Source organism: Fundulus heteroclitus, chromosome 20 (assembly GCF_011125445.2).
Source record: "Fundulus heteroclitus isolate FHET01 chromosome 20, MU-UCD_Fhet_4.1, whole genome shotgun sequence".
Classification (NCBI taxonomy): domain Eukaryota; kingdom Metazoa; phylum Chordata; class Actinopteri; order Cyprinodontiformes; family Fundulidae; genus Fundulus; species Fundulus heteroclitus.
This window is the reverse complement of record NC_046380.1, coordinates 21,761,604-21,778,111: the sequence shown is the minus strand read 5'-3', so window position 1 is coordinate 21,778,111 and position 16,508 is coordinate 21,761,604. Positions and strand designations below refer to the sequence as shown.

Genomic DNA, 16,508 nt, shown 5'->3' with positions numbered 1-16,508 from the left:
TCCGGTGTGATGCTATATAAAAGGGCTATTCCATAACAAACCTTGACCAAAAGCAGACCTTTTTTTTTTCTTTTCTTTTCCAAAATTGATATTCCTTTTACAACTTTTCTTTTTACATCGGTGGGGGTGCCTGTTTAATTTCACATCAGACAGAAACATCTTGGTTGAATGAAAATAATAAAACATTTTCCAGAAGTATAAATACTCAGACACTTAAATACAATGCCCTATCATAAATAGGGCTTGCAAATGGATTTACCTAAGAATAACAGTTAAGAGGTTTTGATTGGGTAAATGTGATTATATTTGGGCTGTATCAAGTTATTAAACCTAAATAATATACTGTCATCTTAATTGCTTAAATGACGATGGTATTGGTATGCATCAAGCAAAGAAATCATCTAAAGATGTTGCTGAAGCTTTTAAAATTGGGTTTGGAACAGGACAGGACCAGTCAAATCAAACGGAATACCACTGTCCTATATTTGGAATATGTCACCCAGTTTTTATGTGTAGGTAATTACAATTAAACGCAAAAATATCTGAATAACAGTATAAATACCCTTAACAAAAATCCTGTAAATAAGTGAATAAATAATAGTAATAAATTAAAGATGAAATGGAAATAACCACCCATCTTGCATACATTAACTCATTTCCACTGTGCAATAACTGGAACTCGAAAGTCAGATAAAACGCCTGTGCAAACATTTTGCTGCCCCCTGGTGGTCCTTTTTTATTACTGAACCCATCACTTCTCAACCTCACCTCTCCTGCTACAGCTGTACTCTTCAAATTTTCTCTCATGACACAATACGGAAACACTGTAGAAATATCAGTTCGGCATTTATTTACATTAACGTTTCCATTATGAGTCGATAGTAACAAGTAGTTTTAATATGATTATATTGATTTTTCCTCGACTTAGTGGCGCCCCCTGGAGGCCCCGGCGCCTTTAGCATTTGTGTTACTGCCTAATGCACCAGCCGATTGTTGTTTTCAATGTGTTATTATTGGCAAACATACAGCTGAACAATTCTAACACTGCGTTTTTTTTTAAACATCACTGTCAATGAGATAAATCACTTTCCTATTTAAATCCAAACACTGAAATATTGTGTTGCCTAGCAACCTAACAACTTATCAAAGAGTTCCCAACAGCTCTGAACCGTTGGCTCCACAAATGAAACCCGTTCCCTTTCAGCGCTGACCAGACTCACATCTATGCCTCGCGTTTCGAAAACGGGCACCCTTTTAAGTCTCTTTAGGTCCAGGTAAGTAAAAACCCAGCCATACCAGCTACAATGTTTTTGTGAGTTTATTCAGATTATGAATCTATATTTAAAATGATGTGCATGTTACAACCTGTTGAAAACTAAATGATATCCGTGTAGCCTAAACTTGTACCACACTGGACAAGCAGTTTGAGGATCACTAAGATATGATGGAAAAACCCTGAAAAAGTTTGGTAACCCACAGTTTATTTCCCTTATCCAACTCTTAAGCGTTACCCTGCCCTTTTGCTATAGGTATGTTTCTATTTTATGTTAGTTTTAAATTTTGTGGGTTGTTTTTGTAAGTATAAAATTTATTACATAAACACTAAAAAAGATGACGCCTCACGATTATAATAAATGAAATATTTGAAAATCACAATAGCGGCACTTCCTTATTTGGCCATGAAAACATTGTGCATTGTGGGCTTAAAATACAAATTGGTGAATTAAAAAAAGCCCTAAAAGCTGATGAACAGTAAGTCGTAAGGGAAATAAATATAGTTCTGTGCTAGCAGTTCACTTAAGTGGTGAACAGCTGTCTCAGTATAAATCTAGCTGAAGGCATCATGGAGACCAAGAATCACAGCAGACAGGTTGAGGATAAAGTTTAAAGGAGGGTGAAGAAATACAACAACATCTTAAGCGTGGAACATGTCACAGGGTAGTTGTTCAATACACCCTCTGAAAATGATCAGAGTGTGACACGTCAACAAACCTATCAGGGCAACCTAAAGTGACAGACTGGGCAAGGGGAGCATTGATCACAGAAAAAGCCAAAAACCTTACAGTAGCTTTCAAGGAGCTGCAGAGATTCATCAGCTGACAGGTCAGCTATTATAAATGTAACTTTTATGGGATGATGGTGGCAACAACATGTGTAAGAGCTATTCCTCTATTTTTTAATTTAGTTGATTCGGTTGATTTAGTTGATGTGCTTATTTTCAAGTTGATTGACTTCTAGTTAGTATTTTTTGTTTAAATATAGTTATGTAGGATAAATTGGTTTATTAGTAACTTTTTTAGTTCATATGTTTATTTTGTTAAGGACATGGGTATTTGGGATAAATATGTAGGCTTTAGGTGGCTCTGCAGCCTAGTGGGTGGTCATTTGAACCAGTCAGTCAGTCAGTCAGTCAGTCATTTAGAACAGAAGAGACAGCAAGTAATCCTGACACATGTCTTGATTTTCTCCTGCCAACTTGGAATAAATCCGCCACAGAACTGCATTGTTGGACCTTTATGTACTGCCTGAACCACAAACCCACAATGCATCATGCAACTATTTGAGTTACATTTACCTTGAGTCTGCATTATTGAAAGAAACCCAAAATATGTCCGGTTTGCTGTACGCCATTAATAGGGAACACAGCAAACATGTTAAAGAAGATTCTCTGGTCATATCAGAATCAGAATTAGAAATACTTTAATAATCCCAGAGGGAAATTAAAGTATGAGTCTAAGTTTAACATTTTAGCCAACATGCAAAACTGACCCTGCACAAAACCCTGAACATATCACCGCCATTATGAAGCATGAGGGTGGTGGAATCATGCTGCGGGGGTGCGTTTCTTCAGCAGGGACAGGGAAAATATCTGTAGTTGACGGGAAGACGGGTGAAGGTATCCTGGGAAGGTAGTTTTGAAAATAAAAACCTGTTTGACACTACAAAAGACTTGAGAATGGAGCGAAGGTTCACCATCCAAAGAGCCAATTTCAGAGGACGATTTAAAATGTTGGTTTTGCGTAGACACAATCCTGGTGTGCCTATTTCTTTGAGTTAAGGGATATACTTTACATAGTTCAGAGTACCGTGGTTAAACAAAGAGGCTGCTTTAAAAACTAGACTGAAATGAGGAGTTATCAAACATAAACGAAAGGTGAGAGTTTCACCTTGAGGTTCACCTCAGGTGTTTTAAAATAATTGTTTTATTCCTCTCTTACATGCATGTTTTTTTTTTATAATTCCAAGCCTTTGTTTTGAATTTCTGATTTGTTTTTTATTTAAATATACTACTAAAGAGAATGAATGGAACACTTTGAAGGTAAGGCAGGTTTATTCACACAGCACTTTTCAGTAACAAGGCGATTCCAAGTGAAAACATGTCAGATCTCAGTTGGGGAAAATGAAATCCTCCTGGACACTCATCCTGATGTGGAATTCGTAATGAGTTGGGAACAAAAGGACGTCAAATCGTTTGATGAAAATTGTCAACCCACAGAGGGCTTCGTCCAAAGTTAGCGAGATAAGTGAAAATAAAAATAACTGATACGGCCGGCTGGTCCGATTTGCCAAAATGTCATTGCAGCAACTCAATAATGGATATGCCTCCCCAGACCAACACTGATCCATCAACGAACTGATCATCCATTATGTTGCAGGCAACATAACATTAGCAGCAGCTTCTATCTTATGAGCTCAGTGTGAACCTGCTCTCATCTGTAAAAAAAAAAACAAAACAAAAAAAACAAAGGGCTTCCTACCAATTCAGGTGCTCTCTGTCTGGCAGATGCCAGTCGAGACTCATGGAGCACAGGGGCCAGCAGAGGATGTTGGGCCTACAGGCCACCGTCCTGAAGTCTGTCTCTAATGGTTTGGTCAGAGACATTTAGGCCAGTGGCTCGCTGGAGGTCACTTTGTAGGGATGTGTCAGTACTCATCCTTGTCCTCCTTGCACAAAGGAGCAGATACCGGTCCTGTTGATGGATTAATGATCTCAGATGAACCTGTCCAGCTGTTTTAGAGTAACTGCTTGTCTCCTGGAGTTTCCTCCGTGCTCTCGAGACGATGATGGGAGACACAGCGAACCTCCTGCCAATGGAACGTCATCCTGGTGGTTGGACTGCCAGTGCAGCCTCTGTAGGGTCCATGTATCTCCTCATGCTGCCAGTAGTGACCCTTAACCTGGTCAAATGTGTCAAAAACAATCAAAAAAAATTTCAGGAGGGAAAAATGTATATGACCCCGACCTTTAAAACAATTCCTATCTAGGGAGTCGTCCCATTGTTGCCCCCTTTAGTGCCCCTGTTGTTAATTTCATAAACCACCAAACAAACTATTAATTAATTACCAACCTCTTCCTCTACTGGTCTGACCAGACCAATGTTCCAGAGCTTTAACTGACTTGATAATATTCGTTGATAAATACTGTTCCTTATATTTTTTACGAGCAGTATATCAGAATTATGTGCCAGGAGGATTCCTGTAAATTCTCTCTCTTGGTGTCACTGTTTAGAAAGTAAGTCTCCTTTTTCCCCATCCACAGAAAGTCCAGCAGAGGTAGCGCAGCATCCATGAATGCTGCCTATGAAAACCTGGAAGACGAAGGCACCGGCCGACGTTTCTCACCACAGTTACAGGACAGGGAAGAGCTGATGCCCGTTGAAATATGTAGCAGAGACAACGCCAGCTCTGGCGCCGCCGAGGGAACGGCCAGCTCAAAGGACTGCAACGCTGAGGACGAAGCTCGGGCTCTCCATGACACCCTTCTCCAGTTCCAAGAGTTTAGAGAAACCCAAATCCATCTGGAGAGATGCCTGCAAACCCTTAGAACCAGCTACTACCAAGACCACAGTGTGATAATGCATGCCCTCGAAGAAGAAATATCAAGGTCACTTATGCTCAGTGCTGCACGTTAAAAGGTTCTGGTCCAGCGTGTAATAAACTCTGATGGTTTTGCAGGAAGGACGATTTAACAAAGGAACTTGCTGACTTCATTGAGCTTTACCAGAATGAAACTCTGAGTTTGAGAGAGGAGCTGGGCAGCACCAAGGAGCTGATTGAGTATCGGGTTGAGGAAGTGACAAAAGATTTCCATGTAAGTTTCCACTGTAACACACGTACGGCTGTGGCCAAATGTTTCGAAGCTTTTCACCACTTTACTGCTTCAGGGTTAGATGTTTTTATACATTTACTGAATATAATTAAGCAGGAATTTAAGTAGGTTCCAAGTCCAGATAGAATGTTTCAAACTGCACTGGTGGCGTTTGATTAAATCATTTCCAGCAGACAATTATGGGGTTAGTTCTTGATTTGATAAATGTTTGATTTGAAAGCTTTCATACTTGTAGCAATATCTTTGGATATTTATATGCCAAAGCCCCCTTTTTTATTTGAAAATGCCACTTCTTTAAGAGTATGGATGTTTGACCCCCACAACAACCAATTAATTAATTGCAAGTTTAATTCATTAACCGCAAAATGATTAACATTTTATAGCCAATATTTCTTTTTGAGAAACATCTTTGTTTACTAATATAAAGAAAGAACAGGGAACAAAACACAGAACATGAAATAAAGTATGCCAGGGGTGTGTAGGGTTCACCAATAAATACATTGGTACAAAAAATAAAACTGACTTCTCTTATAATTTGCCAAATATAATTAGATTAATTACCAGTCTGACTGCATTTGTATTCTTTACACAAACAATATATGAAAATTTTGTATCAACATTACAAATTATAAAGTTATTAAATTCTTTCCAAAATATTCTAGTGATACAATTCCAGAATAAATGATTGTTTCCGTTGCTCTTTGCAAAGCTTACGGTTAAGGTCTATTGTTTTAATATATTTCTTCATGTACTGATTAGTAGGATAAATTCTGTGTAACAGTTTAAAGGAGACAGCTCTCATTTTATTATCAAGAGTTTCTAATGAAATGTCCACACAGGTAGAAAGTTTTTCCAATAGGAAACAGCTGAGGCTACTGAAATATCTTGTTTGAAACCAGGCACAGAAACTTTTCTTACATGTAGCATAAAAACAGTGTCATACTCTTTAGTAGTTACAGCAAGTTTAGGCATCAAAGTTTAAGACGCAACTTAAATCTGTGAACCTTCTCTTGGTCTGTAGGAGGCGCTGGCGGCTCTTCAGAACCGTGTGCTGGAGCTTGAAAAGCAGCCACAACAGATGGAGGTCCAGAGACCTCAGGAAACCATGCTAGGAAGAGTGCTCAGCTTCCCGCTTGCCATCTGGTCAGGCTTTTTAACGGTGGTTTCCACACCGGGCCACTTCCTCATGTCCCTCAAACCATCTGGCCCCATACTTTTTGCTGTTCTCTCAGCAGTCGTCCTCCCAGTCATCTTAAATGACCGCTTTGCTAGATGCAACTTCTTCTCTCCACATTAAGATCTCCTGGATGTGAATAATAAAGACTAAAATAAAAAAGCATATGTAATTGACATGTTATACCACAAGCACCACAGGATACGCTCAGAGGTATAAACCTAAACCAAGATGATACTAGAAATACAATTGTTCACATGTCTGAAGTTTTATTTTAGGTTTTAAAGCACAAACATTTTTACTGAGGTCTCTTATAGCTTGAGAGCCTTGATGAATCATGGCTGAACTTGACCAGACAAGATCACAAACTTCACCCTGCAAGGATGACCTCATCAGCCCTGAAGAAAGATCTTTTACCTCCAGCTTTCCATGCAAGAACATTACTTTTAAAAGCAAGTGTCAAATCGACTGATTACACGGATTTTCATTGCAAAACTGATTTCAATAATTGTTCAATATATGAAGCTTACCAGGTTAAAGTTTCACAACCTCAAGATTTAGGCTCTGGAGCCGCAGGCCAACAGAGCCTGTGGCAGTGCCATTTGTGTGCTTGGTTATAAAATTGGCATTTCAGATCTCAAGCAAAGTCTCAGTCATACCAGTAGCCTCCAAGACTGATAATCATGTTACAAACATTTGTTGCCCTATAAAGACCCATTTGTTCCGACTCATTCCAACATTTAATTTCTCGATTTTTGGGTGGGCAGGGGTGTCAGCGGTCAAGTCAACAGACAAGCCAAAAATACTTAAAAATAATTTTATTGCAAGAAACATAGTAAGAATTGTTTAAAAAAAAAAAAAGTTTCAATTTTACACCGCCTTCTTCACTCGTTTGCCAGCTGCTTTAGGCGCAGGAGCGTCATCGGCGGTCTTTGCAGCTTTGCGTGGGGGTTTCTTTTCTGCAGTTGCCCCTTTGGCCTTTGCAGTCTTACTTTTGGGTGAGTTGGAGCCTCCGTCAGCGGTTCCCTTCACCTTGGCTTTTGGCTTCTTTGCTGCAGGTACCTTTGAAGGAGGAGCTGCAGTCTCCTTCTTGGAGTTTGTTGGGTTCTATGACAACAAAACCCACAATCCACCAGTGAGCTGCATCTAAAGAAAACTTAAATTTTTTCCTTTCACTCTTGTGTAATCACTTGCATTTAAGTAGATTTAAAATTTACTTAAAAAGAAAATGCATTTATTTTACATAAAGTTAAGGTGAACGATGACTCTTGTTCAAATGTATGTACTGGTAGCCCTTTTTTTCCCTAAAGGTTTGTGACCCCTACTTTAGAGTGTGTGGACTGATTTGGGAACTGGCAACCCAGTTTAACACCAAGTTAAACTTTCCCTAAAGACCATGAATATAATATAATTACCTCTGTAGACTTTGTCTTTTCATTTGTTGACTTTTTCTTCTTGGTGGCACCTTGGATATAGAAAATAAATAAAAATAAGAGTCTTACAGTTGTAGAACGATGTGCAATTTATCAATTCATACCTGCAGCCTTGGACTTCTTGGCACCAACCTCGGTCGGGCTGGGAGCTTTTTGCACATTTGGATCGCTGTTCTCATTTTTCCGCTTCACCTCTTTTACTTTTGGCGCAAGCTTTTAAAAGAAGGCGAGACGTGGTCAAGTCACATCGATGTATCAGTTTGGGCACTTGCTTGATTCACTTCGGTTTCCTACCCTGAACTTTCCCTGCGCGCCTGTGGTGACGGTGGCGTGGACAGGCCTCACCAGAGTCCCGTTCTCCAGCCCCTTCTTCAAGGCTCGGCGGACAAAGTGCTTCAGCCTCACCGGATCCACAGTGGGGTGCTTCTGTTTGATGTAGTTCTGGATGGCCTGGGAGGAAACCCCTTTGCGTGAGTCCAAATCTGTGAGCGCCTCTTTTACCATTATCGCCGTGGATGGATGTGCTGCGACTTTGCGCACCGCCGCCGCCGCGGGTGCTACGAGGAGAAAGTGGTGAAACCGCTCGAAATAAACCAATTCTTAGAGATTTGAAACTTTTCCCGTTTCTATACAAACCAGTTGCTTTCTTTTCAGTTCCATCCTCTGCAGCCGCGTTTGAACTGGGCTCAGGATCAGCAGGAGCCGCTGCTTGTTTCTTGGGAGGCATTTTTTGTTTTGTTTTGTTTCTTTCTTTCTTTGTTTTTGCAAAGTGAACCGGAGACAAAAAGCACGACAGGTGACAGCTGAAACTGTAGCTTCGTCTTTATGCAGCTGGTTCCAGTAGACCAGGTGAATCACATCGCGCCGTGAGCCGCTGATTGGGGTCTGCAGATTAAAGCACGCGATTGGTCCATTCCGGGACCAATCTGAGGCACCGCTTCGATGCGCGTCTCCATAGATATCCATAATAAAGGCCTTTATTATGGATATCTATGCGCGTCTCGGCTTGTTGAAAACCACGTGACCAATGATAAACGATCTCTCTCATTACACCGGACATGTGCCTGCTTCACTTTGTGTGTCGGTTTTCTAAACACAAAAGCGTGATAAAACAGGGTAGTTTGTTCAGGGTGTCAGTAGTGATGTTAGGCTGTATCATATAAGGACAATATTTTTCATATTCAACCAGTTTTTAAAAAAGGGAATACTTTTTGATAACCACTCAAAGTAAGTTTTGCATGATATGTGCAATTATAATAAATAGAGGAAAAAAAAAAACAAGTATTAACCCACAAACCCACCCAGCCTCCAAACCTAAAAACAGAATTATTCTCCAAGGGCAGGTTTTGAATTAAAACCTGAGAAGAAGACAATAATTAGCATAACTGAAGATTTTGTGGATTTCTATGTACATTCGTTTTATCCATTACATAGGTAATGTTAATTTAGGAATAATAATAATAATACTGTGTCTGCCTCCATAAGCATGTACTCACAAGACAATATTGCAGCAGCTATGTTTATTAATAATTTAGCCCACGCCATTAAATAAAACACCATGAGGGCCAACATAAGAGCAGGGTTACTTTGGGTGCAAATCATTATAGGAATACAGTATATTGTATTGTGAATACTGAATTCAGATGGCAGAGTTACATAAAACTCAACAGACGTTCAGTTACTGGACAAAAACCTTGCCCACACTGCTATGTTCAGTTGTATTTTTTAAGTGATTTATTTTCAGTGACAAGGCCGTCATAGTATAACTGGAGCAGCAGATGTCACTAGAGAGCACTGAATGGAGCGCTGAGTGATGAACCTTTGGGTGAAGCAATGGGCTGGAAGGCTTCATCGCTTCATGAAGCATCATTTGGCCATCACTACTCATGAGTCAGCTGGTGAATGACTGGACTGAGGCGTGTGCCAAGTATGGAGGGGACATCTCTGTAAAGCGTGTCGAGGCTGTTTTCATTTAGGGGAAGAGACAAAAATGACCCGATTGCTTCGGGGAACGGTTCAGCACATTCCCCAAATGACGTCAAATTACTAAATTTAGACGCATGCATCGCGGCCATCTTGTGGTCGTACAAGCAGAGCGGTAACACTTAAATAGTTTACTTGTATGAGCCAAATAAGGAACAAATCTGTCCTGAATACCGCCTCAACAGACAATAATATGGCAACAACAAAACACAGCTGCTGCGTTGGTATCTGCTGGAGTGATAAGGAGATCATGATCATATGAAGGGAGGTTTTTTTCCCATTGATTTTCCAAAAATCCAGAAAGATTACAAAGAAATGTCAGTGTAGGATACGCTCTTGTAACCGAGATGACTTTACTGTGGAATCTGACCAAAGACGGTTTCTACATTTCCCTGGTTGTAAGGAGCCTACAGTTGAACGTGTAGACTGGAAACCAGCGACTGCAGCATCTGATCAGGTAGGCTTCGTTTGTTTGGTCTTATCTCAGCGGTTTTAAAACATCCAACTATCCATGAGGGCTGTTCAAGTGAGCTTCAGTGTTGCATAGTCTGTTTGTTATAAGCGACTCTGGGCTTGTTTTTCTCTAAAGTCACTTGTAACTTTCATGAGTTAGCATGAGTTGGTGGTTGCGGTTTCTTGGGGGTGTTTCTGAACATTAGGTTGCTTTTTTGGGCTTCATTTTCTCAGATAGAGCGTCTTTCTCTGGTTAACGCGCTGCGCAGCAAGAAAATGGGGCTCGACCTCCCTCCCCCAAGACACCTACATTATGAGCAATAAAAGTCACAGTGTGTATAAATACCAGCTAAATGCGTGCTTTTGTGGTCATAAGAAGCAGCGTGTCTTGGGCCTTCTGCTTCTTTTCATGGATCAAGTCGATGTTTCTCTCACAGTGATCTTGTGTGTGTGTGTGTGTGTATGTGTCTGTGGAGGGGTGTGTGTTTGTGTGTGTGAAGGGGAGTCGGGCTCTAAGTGTCTGATTAAAGCGAGGTGATTGACTGTTTTAAAGTCCATTTTCTGCACAGAGCTCTATAATAAATAAAAACATAGGCCTGTAATATATATATATATATATATATATATATATATATATATATATATATATATATATATATATATATATATATATTTCTTGTCAGTATTAGGTGTAATTCTTTGCTGATTCAGCGGTTTTCTTCCTTGGGTTTGATCCACTGAGAGGAGAGGACAGCTTCTCCTACCTTTCTACTAATACTACTTTCTTTCCGCTCATTTTGAGCCCTCTACAGTTCAACGAACTTTTCAGCTGTTCTATGCTTGGTTTTTCGATTGAAGCAGGTTGCAATGAAGCTCCTGGGACGTGTTGCGGTTGTTGTCAATGTAATTTGCAGTCTTCCTGTCTTCCTGTACGACCAGCCAAGCTGTTTTGGGAAAAATGCAACCTCTTTTGAGAAATTTTCCATTCATAAAGTCATCATACATGACTAGGCCCCTTGGAGTTGTGGGTTATCTTTATTTAAACAAATATATTTTTTTATAAATCAATTTCTTTAAATATAAACCAAACTCATTTACAAGACTAGGACTAAAAACAGCTACAAAGCAGTAGAGACCAGGGTAAAATAACAAAAGGCAGGGCCTAAAATTACCATTGATACATTTTCAGGATTCTGAATTTAAAACTGCTATTTACTGCGCACAGTTAGGAGCATAAAGGTTTGCATATTTAACCCATACTAAGTAGGGTTTACATATAGAAAAAGTTGAAACTAAACTACTGTGTATTTTAGTGTGTTTTATTCACAACATACTGATGTGACGATGATATGCAATCTTATTTGCCATCACCCTAATCTTTATCGCCCTCCACAGAGTTTCTATCAGATTCAAGTCGGTACAGTAGCAGGGTTAATTCAAAACATTAATATTGCTTCATGTCAGAAACATGTTTGTTAAACTAGAAGATTACTTCAGACTTAAATCTTTGTCTGCAATTACGTAGTTTTTTTTAGACTTGTGGATTAAATAATCAACACAGCCTTAAAAACAATAAAAGCAGTTGCATGCAGTGGAATCAAACACCCATTTACTCCACCTGCACCTCTGTGTGGGTTAAAGGGAAGGCTAATTGTTAACATGGATGATTATTGTTTCTCTCTGTTACACCCACAGGTACAAAGATTCACATGCTAACTTTGAAGAAGAAGAAGCAAACTGTGCATATTAGAAACAAACAATGTGTAGAGGAAAACTTAGCCCCCTGTACATTTAATCTTAATCAAACACATACTTGAAGATATTTCTAATTATTGAACAAGTTGTGGGCTGTAACTATGAGTTTCTTTTTGATACTTGTGGTTTTCCTGTAAATACTCAACTGACCAAGACATCAATTGTCATGTAGTCAGATAATCATATTCTCTGAAAGGTTGTGAGCAGTTTCTGTCTGTCTTCATCATGATGGGATCCTTGTTTTTTCTCATCCTTTTGGGTACGTTTATTTATCTACATGCTTTATAACATTGATGTGAATTCTTATTGAAAAACACAGAGAACCAGCCGGCTTGTTCTCACTGCTGCAGTTTGAAAGTAAAAATATTTACTCAAATTACTGTCTTTAATTCAGACTTTAAAATGCATCACTTAATCAGAGGTCTATGTATATTTTTTCTTGATGTAGACAGAAAAGGATTTTATTAAACTGGCTGATATTTTTCCAACAGGTTCTTTTTATGAGGCTCAAGTAAAAGGTCAGTTTTTGCTGCTTCCTGTGTCCAGCTTGGTTTATCACTGTGTTTTTATTACCATCTGCTATTAAAGTGACACAATGTCTTGAACAAGATTTAGTAAAAATGCATTTCCTTTTATTTACAGATTAAAAATAACTTCTTGTCAGCAATTTTAATGTAATTTTTTTATAACTTTAATGCAACAATATATTTGATCTCTTTCTCTATTTCAGCTCTTCGTCAGGCTAAACTGACAGTGAATTCATCAACAATCAAAGAAACAGACTCCGTCACCTTCAGCTGTCAGGCTCCAGCTCGTGTTTCTGAGCATAAATGTCATTTCTATGTGAATAGCGGAACTCAAAGATCATTTTCCTGTGTGAAAACATTTACAGGAACTGAGCTGCTGAGAATGACAACGCAAAGTTCATCCTCAGTGGTTGAAGTGAGATGTTATTACATCATAAAAAATGGATCTGTAGATTCTCCATCTCCTCACAGTGATATATCCTACATTACTATAAGTAAGTGACTATTTCATGCTTGGAAAAGCTTAAGTTTAGGTTAATTCATAAAAATGTGTTAAAAATGACCAGAAAGAGTCAAAATCTAATTTTTGATTTCATTGCTGGGATCAAACATGTACTCTGCTTCACAAGTCTTTTTCACTACCATAACATGTAACATTTTTTGCTTTTGTTTGTTCCACACTTCCTTTTATAGGTCTAAAACCACAAATGAATGTAAACTATTTGAAGGGGCATTATACAGTCGTTACCTGTTTACTGCCTGAATCTGTGAAAGACGATACAACATGTAATCTGTACTTTGGGGAATCAAGTCATCCAGTCAAAACAACAACCATTCAGAAGAAGAAGAGCTCCGGAACCAATCAGTGGTTCTGCTGGATTGAGATTCCAGAACATGAATTATTGAAGCATCTACATTTAGTTCAACAGAAGCAGATCAGCTGTGATTACAGTTTGGAAAGTGACGGGAAACATTTGTCACCTCGTAGCGATCCATACAGCTTCACTGGTAAGTCAGACATAATCTCTCTCGCTCTCTCGTTCTCACGTGTGTGTGTATAAAAAAAAAAGTCCCACTTGTTTTTAATGAAGGCTAGATGTAAACAGATTATTACTCGAGTGGTGCAGAAGTTAGGCTTTGACCATCTCAGTTCTTGTGTCCTTGGGCAAGACACTTCACCCGAATTGCCTCCTAGCAGTGGTCAGAGGATCCGGCGGCATGGACGGGCATTGTGGGGCCGTGCCCGCCCTGGACTGTAAGCTGTCTTTTTTTTTTTTTTTTTTTTTTTTTTACCTCGGAGTGGCCATCGTCCTATTAGTACTATCTTTGATGTGTCAATCATACAATTTAACCAATCAAATAAACTACTGAAAGCAACATGCTAGCCAATCACAGCTGGAGAGGGGCGGGACACTGGGTCATAGCATTTGTTCACCGTTGGTGTCGGTAGAGCGGGATAGAAATTTGGTCTGATTAACAAACAATTATAAGAAGTGACAACGAAGCAAAGGAGAGCGAGGTGGAAGCAGCACCATTAATTAATGTTTGAAATGTCAGACTGAAGTCAAGACTGGAGTAAACATTCACGCTAGGAGGGTTAGCTAGGACAACTAGGAGCACAAGGAGCAGAAGCAAGCAGGTAAACTGCCAAACTGAAGAAACTTGGATTACTTGCAGGCAAAAGGGAATTCTGCCTTGTTCTGATCCTTGTTCTCATAGCTGCTGTAATTACAGAACTTCTTAGTCAGAATTTTTACTTCAGTCAGTGTTCAGCCTGACACCAGTGCTCATGTTTATCAGCGTGTAGCTTATGCGTGACTTTTTAGTCAAGACACAGCGCTACAGGTTACCCTATGTCACTGTTAGTTTCCAGTAACCCAAACCAGCATAAAACCTGCCCAACGTCAAGGAAAAAACAAGGCCAAATCTCAAACTCTCTCATGTTAAAAGCACAGAACTATTAAACACATAGGCACATGCCAGAAAAAAACAACTTATAAATAGCTTCCCAACATGAGTTGTAAATCTACCTTAATATAAACTTAATTTCTCTCAGTATAGCCCGAACATTTCTCTTACACACAGTCATGAAATATTTTTAAGTTGATACGTAGAACTCAACCCCTCTTGGGTGTTTACATTGACTAAACACTTGATTAACCATTATTCTTGTTTTATTATAACAATCAATATTAATTATTATAACTATTATTCATTGATGATGTCAGATCGACAGATTCGACTTATTTAAAAAATAAATTGACCAGTATGAGTTGAAGGAGATGGCATTTTCATAAAATTGTTTTGGTTTCCTGTCCGACCTTAACAACTATTTTGATATATTTTGTTAGTAATTCTTTATTCTTTCTAAAAGCCCAACAAATCTTGTGAAAAGCTTCTCAAATTTTTTACAATCAGCCCATAAGGTATTTTTGTTCCAGCTCAATGTGTTCAAAAGCCTAATTGGTTGGAAACCTGCCTAATTTGGCAACACTGACTACACTATTGCTATTTGTTTGTTCATTACAGTAGTCACAGAGCCACTGTTCACCCTGAAGCATATATATATATATATATATATATATATATATATATATATATATATATATATATATATATATATATATATATATATATATATATATATATATATATATATATATATATATATATAAAATGTTCCATCCATTTTCTGACACGCTTAATCCCTCATGGGGTCGTGGGGGTTGCTGGTGCCTATCTCCAGCGTTCACTGGGTGAGAGGCCGGGCGACACAGTGACAGGACAAACAACCATTCAGCATGGGCTGAATATATATATATATATATATATATATATATATATATATATATATATATATAATTTTTTTCTGTTTAAATGTGCCCCCCTAAAAAAACGGAATGCCCCCCCTGTAATTTGTTTCTGCAGCCGGGTCTATATGGCAGCCTCGCCTCTGTCAGTCTGCCCCAGGGCGGCTGTGGCTACTAACATAGCTCACCACCATTAGGGTGTGAATGTGCTTATCATTGGGTGTATGACTGACTGTAGTGTGAAGTGTTTTGGGATCGTCAGATTTGATAAAACACTATACAGGTATAAGCCATTTCAGCACAGCAGTTCGATGATCCTTTCCTCCCCATAGTAGTGTTATTACTGTTGACCCCATGAAAGGTCAAGGAACAAAAGCTAGGAACAGAAGCTAGGAGCAGAAGCTAGGAGCTATTATTAAGGGTATTTGGATGGAGCCCAAGTCCCCATCTCAATCTTACGGTGGCCCTGAAGTGCAAACCACATCAACAAATCTCTAAAACACAACTAAAAATAAAAAAAACACAACATATTAAAAATCACAAGCATTAACTAAGTTCATATACGAATTAAAAAACACAACATATTGAGAATTTTTTTTTTCCGAAACACAATATCTTGAAAAACACAACATGAAACAAATAAAGATAAAAAAAAACACAACAAAATAGTGATATACACAATAACATGATGAAAACACAACATGTATAACATTTTTAAACCCACAACAACATTTTAAAAAACACATTAACCCATCAGAGGAGGTTGGTACCAAAGGAAAACATCAGACGTTGCTGATAGGACAAGTTTTCAACCAGAAGTTACTCTGCCTGTGTTTAGTTTTTGAAAACATGAATGTAAAGGTGCATTCACACCGAACACAAATTCGGCCACAATGTCGCTACTTTTGCTGACATATTGCCGGTATAGTTCATATGGTAGGCAACGGCAATTGCACAGCGGGCAACAAGCCAAAAATACTATAGTTCAATGTTGCTGTCTAGTGATGCTTTCACTTATCTGCCACTCCAGTCTCCCATTCACTTTTCTCCAAGGCTTGGTCCTTTCTGGAGTTGTCTCGGTAGTAATAATTGTTTGAATCATACAACTCAAGCTGACCGCCACTATCAGCTTGTCTTCCATATCGAATGAAAACCGTTTAGTCTCTGTCGCAGGCCCCCCTGGTAACCGATTGGTTGTGCAGTGTGACAAGACACACAGGTTCAGCTTTTTCTCTCCAGCTACTGTGGCTTAGCATCATGTTG

The 16,508-nt window shown here is 38.9% G+C and overlaps 2 protein-coding genes across 2 annotated transcripts; one reads left to right on the top strand and one right to left on the bottom strand.

Moving 5' to 3' along the window:
• Window positions 1-1,131: 1,131 nt before the first annotated feature.
• LOC110368616 (transmembrane and coiled-coil domains protein 1) lies at window positions 1,132-6,434 on the top strand. Its single transcript, XM_021317146.2, has 4 exons — window positions 1,132-1,274; window positions 4,541-4,885; window positions 4,957-5,092; window positions 6,132-6,434. Exons 1-4 carry the CDS (start codon window positions 1,225-1,227, stop codon window positions 6,405-6,407), a joined length of 807 nt encoding a protein of 268 aa, XP_021172821.2. The 5' UTR covers window positions 1,132-1,224; the 3' UTR covers window positions 6,408-6,434.
• A 656-nt stretch (window positions 6,435-7,090) lies between these two features.
• LOC105927205 (protein B4) lies at window positions 7,091-8,568 on the bottom strand. The gene is made up of 5 exons (XM_012863850.3): window positions 8,354-8,568; window positions 8,012-8,274; window positions 7,822-7,930; window positions 7,700-7,749; window positions 7,091-7,391 (listed from the first exon to the last, which is right to left on the bottom strand). The coding sequence occupies exons 1-5, from the start codon at window positions 8,442-8,444 to the stop codon at window positions 7,155-7,157; spliced, it is 750 nt and encodes a 249-aa protein (XP_012719304.2). The 5' UTR covers window positions 8,445-8,568; the 3' UTR covers window positions 7,091-7,154.
• Between the last annotated feature and the right edge of the window lie 7,940 nt (window positions 8,569-16,508).